Here is a 5,295-nt window from a genome sequence, read left to right on the forward strand (position 1 = left end):
GTCTCTCCCCAGGTGCGGGAGGGAACATCAGTGATTGCTTCAGCCTGTTTCCCAGCAGGTTCCCCTGGAGGCCCAGGGACACCTGGAGGGAGCCCAGAGAGGGAAGGAAAATTGTCACCATGGGCTGGTCCTCTGCTGCTGAGCTGGGCTGGGCTCCTGGGACAGAGGGAGCTCCTGGCAAGCAGGCAGCGCTGCAGAGAGACAGCTCTGCCCAGGAGCAGGGCTGGGGGCACTGCCTGCAGGCATCGAGAGGAGACCTGCAAGGCAGAGAGAGCTTAAAGGCAGCGTGGAGTGGGAGGATGCTGAGAGCTCACTGCGGGAGAAATCTTCACAGCCCTCTGCATGGTGAGTCTGTGGGTGCAGGGCAACAGAGCTTCAGTTCCTGCAGGGATCTCCGAACACTGGCACAGCTGACAGTGTATAGGATTTGGCAGGACTGTCTTTGATTCTCTGTTGTAGAGGAGAAGGGTGTGCTCCAGAGCAGGGCTTCCCTGCTGCCCTGTCAGAGGGACAGGGCATGAGGGCTGCCTTCTCCTGGCACCAGCTGCAGGGCTGTGAAGCCGGGTGTGCATGCAGGGGTGCCCAGGGCTGTCCTTCAGAGCAGGGTCCTGGTGTTTCAGGGGCTGAGTGGTGGAGCAGGGACTTTGCTGCCTGCCAGGGTCAGCACTCAGCCTGCGCAGGGAGCTCCCCATGACAGCGTGGGGAGAAGGTGTGGGTGAAAGAAATGACCCCTGGAAGGGCAGAGCAGGGTGCTTCTGCTGTTGAGCGCATGCTGCGCAGGTCACATTTGCTCACAGCTTAAGCTTAGGCATGGATTTTGGAGAAGAACATCAAGGCAGCATTTACCTTTAAGGTAAGGAGTCTTTGCTATGAATTTTTCTCATCCTCGTGAGTGGTTGTGCAGTGTGACATTAAAATATATTTCTCCCCTCTGGAGAAGGCACCGAGATTCTAGTTGTCCTTAGGACTTGTCTCAAGTGCTCCTTAACCCCTGCACACACAGAGATGCCACTGGGCACTGCCCGGCTGCCAGGAGGGGTCTGCAGGGCAGAGCTGAGCACACAGCGGGTGGGATGGGGTCTGTGAGCAGGGACAGGGAGGTGACAAGAGGACGGAGAAGCAGCTGCTGACAGGGACAGCTCCAGGCAGCAGAGACAGGGGCAGGGAGAGAGCGGGAGCTGCTCCCAGAAATGCCATGGGAGGGGGATTCAGGCACCTCCCTGCCATCACCGGAGAAAACCCGTGGTCTTTTGTCCCACCCAGCAGAGCCTCTGCCCTTATGGCCATGGGGACTCAGTCACCTTCTCAGTTGGGTCAGCCCTGAAGAGAAGAAATTATCAAATGCCCTACCATCTGTCCCTCTCCTGCCTCCATTGGCAGCAGGTCTGTAGTGTTTATCCATTTTTGTCCTCCTGTCCCTGCTCCTCTTGTTGTTGTCACTGGAGAGGAATGGGGAGGGGGGATTTGGGTGCATTTCAGAGATTTGTCCATGTGAGTTAAATATCCCAGTCCCCTTCTAATCCCCAGGCTCCCAGTGATGCAAATGACAAAACTCTCCTTTCAGCACAGCTCATCTTTAGGACATTTGCTTCTTTCCCTGCCAAAAGCACTCCTGAAGTGATGTGTGGAAACCAGAACAAATACTCAAAACAAAATCCCCAGTTTGGGTTGAAGTGGGAGTGACAAAGCTGCAAAGCTCTTTGATATGACAAATGGATTTAATCTAAGATGACCCCATGTTCCTATTTACCTCTTGCTGTAGGTCAGGACTGACTCCCCTGTAGCCCACAGCAGAGCCCGCTGCTCCCAGTGGCACCCTCAGCCAGCACCAACCATATGTCTCAAGAAAGGGACCTGCCAAAGGCCTTTCTGAAATAGGAGAGGCAGCTTCGGTGGTGTTTCTATGAGAAATGCATTACGTTTAGCTCAGAGAATTTTCATCTAACTTGTCACTGTCTTTACCCTCTTGAACAGTGCCTCATGCCCAGAAGAAGCTAATGTCCAACAGCAGCTCCATCACCGAGTTCCTCCTCCTGGCATTTGCAGACACACGGCAGCTGCAGCTCGTGCACTTCTGGCTCTTCCTGGGCATCTACCTGGCTGCCCTCCTGGGCAACGGCCTCATCATCACCACTGTAGCCTGCGACCACCGCCTCCACACCCCCATGTACTTCTTCCTCCTCAACCTCTCCCTCCTCGACCTGGGCTCCATCTCCACCACTGTCCCCAAATCCATGGCCAATTCCCTGTGCGACACCAGGGCCATCTCCTACTGGGGATGTGCTGCACAGGTCTTTTTCTTTCTCTTCTTGATCACAGCGGAATATTCTCTCCTCACCATCATGGCCTACGACCGCTATGTTGCCATCTGCCAACCCCTGCAATACGGGACCCTCCTGGGCAGCAGAGCTTGTGTCCACATGGCAGCAGCTGCCTGGGGCAGTGGGTTTCTCAGTGCTGTGCTGCACACGGCCAATACATTTTCACTACCGCTCTGCCAAGGCAATGCTGTGGGCCAGTTCTTCTGTGAAATCCCCCACATCCTCAAGCTCTCCTGCTCACGCTCCTACCTCAGGGAAGTAGGCCTTGTTGTGCTTAGTGCCTGTTTAGCATTTGGTTGTTTTGTTTTCATTCTTTTCTCCTATGTGCAGATCTTCAGGGCTGTGCTGAGGATCCCCTCTGAGCAGGGACAGCACAAAGCCTTTTCCACGTGCCTCCCTCACCTGGCCGTGGTCTCCCTGTTTATCAGCACTGGAGTGTTTGCCTACCTGAAGCCCCCCTCCATCTCTTCCCCATCCCTCGATCTGGTGGTGGCAGTTGTGTACTCGGTAGTGCCTCCAGCAATGAACCCCCTCCTCTACAGCATGAGGAACCAGGAGATCAAGGATGCCCTGAGGAAAATGATGAGCGGGTGCTTTTCAGAAGCAATTAACTGATTGTTTTCTTTTGCAGAGCATTCATAATGTAACTCATTACAGGCTGTAGTGGTTTAACCCCAGCCAGCAACTAAGCACCATGCAGCCGCTCACTCAGTCCCCCAACACCCAGTGGGATGGGGGAGAGAACTGGGAATAGAAGTAAAACTCGTGGGTTGAGATAAGTAAAACTCGTGGGTTGAGATAAGAACGGTTTAATAGAACAGAAAAGAAGAAGCTAATAATGATAATGATAACACTAATAGAATGGCAGCAGTAATAATAAAAGGATTGGAATATACAAATGATGCACAGTGCACTTGATCACCACCTGCTTATCGACGCCCAGTCCGTGCCCGAGCAGCAATCCCCCGCCCCCACTCCCCCCATTTTGTACACTAGATGGGACGTCCCATCGTATGGAATACCCCATTTGCCAGTTTGGGTCAGCTGCCCTGGCTGTGTCCTGTGCCAACTTCTTGTGCCCCTCCAGCTTTCTCACTGGCTGGGCATCAGAAGCTGAAAAATCCTTGACTTTAGACTAAACATTACTTAGCAACAACTGAAAACATCACTGTTACCAACATTCTTCTCATACCTAACTCAAAAACATAGCACTATACCAGCCAATAGGAAGACAATTAACTCCATCCCAGCTGCAACCAGGACAAGAGGGGAAGGGGAAAAGGTTCTCAGCACAGCAGCACTGCAAGGGAGCACCAGAGCTGCTCTCTTTCTGCTTCCACACTCTCCTTCTGAGCCCCTGGCTTCATGTAAGGCCTGAGTGCTCTGTCAGCTCGGTCACAGTCCTGCTCTGAGGCTGGAATCCTAAGTGAGAATCTTGGTTCTGAGGAATTGCTGTACTTACACTGGCTTTGTCACTCTCTCCCCTGCCCCACTGGCCACTGGGACCAGGGTTGCCTCAGCTGCCTTCCTTGTGCTGACAACACATTTAGAGAAGCCCTTTTGGGTGCCCTCCCAGTGAATGGGCATTTCCATTGGCCCCTGAGCTCTCGTATTGCTGGCTCCATCCCTGCACCCACAGGCCAGGTGTCTGTCTGCTCCTGGGCAGGCTGTTCCCCCTCCAGCCTCCCTGCACTTCCTTCTGGTGTTGGACCTCCTAAGTCAGGGGGGTCCCTCTTCATCCACGCTGACCTCTTGCCAGGCCCTGCTCGACTTCTTGTGCAGCAGGCTGGCTTCTTCCTGGGCTTTGAGGATGTTCTCCCTGAAGATCCAGGAGGGTCTCACAGCCCCTTTGTCCTCCAGGACAGTCTCTCCTGGGTTCAGCTGGGATAGAGCTTATTTTCAGAGGAACCTGGGAGGGGCCACAGCCGGGACAGCTGAACTGAACGAGCCACGGAGCTATTCCATACCATGTGACATCATGCTCAGTATAGAAATGGAGAGCGGGCTGGGGGGGAGCGGGGGTGTCTCTCTTCTTTTGGTAGGGGAACTGGTGGAGTGTCAGGTTCCGGTTGGTGATCAGTTGCACTGCGAAGCACTCATTTTGTATAGTCTTTTATTAGTATCGTTGCTGTTGTTGTAACTTCTTTTTTTGTGTTGTCCCAGTAAATTTTCCTTACCACAACCCATGAGGTTCTGGGTATTTTTTTTTTCTTTTCTACTTTCTGGGTCTCCTCCCCATCCCACCAGAGGGGAGCAGGAGGAGTGAGCGAGCGGCTACGTCGTCCTTTGTTACCAGCTGGGCAGAAACCAGAACACAGTCGAAGCACATCCTCAGCTACCCAAAATCAGCTCTCCTGCAGTCCCACACTGTCATTCTGCCAGTTGTCATACTTCTCCACCACCTCATAGTGGTTGCAGCCATGGCTGCCCTCCTCCTTCCCATCCCCAGACAGATCCACTCTCTCTGTCAGGAAGACACCAGCCCTAGACAGCTCATTGAGTGTCTCTGTCAAAACACTGTCTTCCACACCCTACAGGAATCTCCTGGTTTGCTTGTGCCCAGCCCTGCTGCCCTCCCAGCAGACTGTGGGGTGCTTCAACTCTCCATGTCATCGAGGTCCTGTGACCGTGAGGCTTCCTCCAAGGCAAGGCTCTGTGCACGCCAGCCTCCCCTTTGCACAGCTCCCCTCCACCTCCTCACCCTCCACCTGCCTTCCTGAGAAGCCCTTGGCACCCATGGCTGCCCTCCCACCCCTCCAGCTGTCCCACCAGGGCTCTGCCGTCCCCGTGGGGTGGGGGAGCACGTTGCTGCCTGCCCAGCAGAAAGGACAGCGCTGGGGAGGGGAGAGGAGAGGCAGGTAAAGGGGAAGTGTTTTGGTGGGTTGACTGGGAGGTGACTCCTGTTGCCAGAAGAGGATGATGCAAGGAGAGGAATGGTAGGTGGTAGGTGGATTTTGAGGTCACTTCTTTGGAT

At 54.1% G+C, this 5,295-nt stretch overlaps 1 protein-coding gene across 1 annotated transcript; it reads left to right on the forward strand.

Annotated features, from left to right (window-relative positions):
* Positions 1 to 299: 299 nt before the first annotated feature.
* LOC142025755 (olfactory receptor 14A16-like) lies at positions 300 to 2,936 on the forward strand. Its single transcript, XM_075018431.1, has 2 exons — positions 300 to 345; positions 1,975 to 2,936. Exons 1-2 carry the CDS (start codon positions 300 to 302, stop codon positions 2,934 to 2,936), a joined length of 1,008 nt encoding a protein of 335 aa, XP_074874532.1.
* The last annotated feature ends 2,359 nt before the right edge of the window (positions 2,937 to 5,295 follow it).

This window comes from Buteo buteo, chromosome 30, assembly GCF_964188355.1.
Source record: "Buteo buteo chromosome 30, bButBut1.hap1.1, whole genome shotgun sequence".
In the NCBI taxonomy this organism is placed as follows: Eukaryota; Metazoa; Chordata; class Aves; order Accipitriformes; family Accipitridae; genus Buteo; species Buteo buteo.

Excerpts from the sequence above, each read along its gene's own strand:
- LOC142025755 (XM_075018431.1), top strand. The coding sequence starts at position 300 with ATGCTGAGAGCTCACTGCGGGAGAAATCTTCACAGCCCTCTGCATG. Across the intron at positions 346-1,974 it reads TCTTCACAGCCCTCTGCATG|TGCCTCATGCCCAGAAGAAG; the intron begins GTGAGTCTGTGG and ends CCTCTTGAACAG.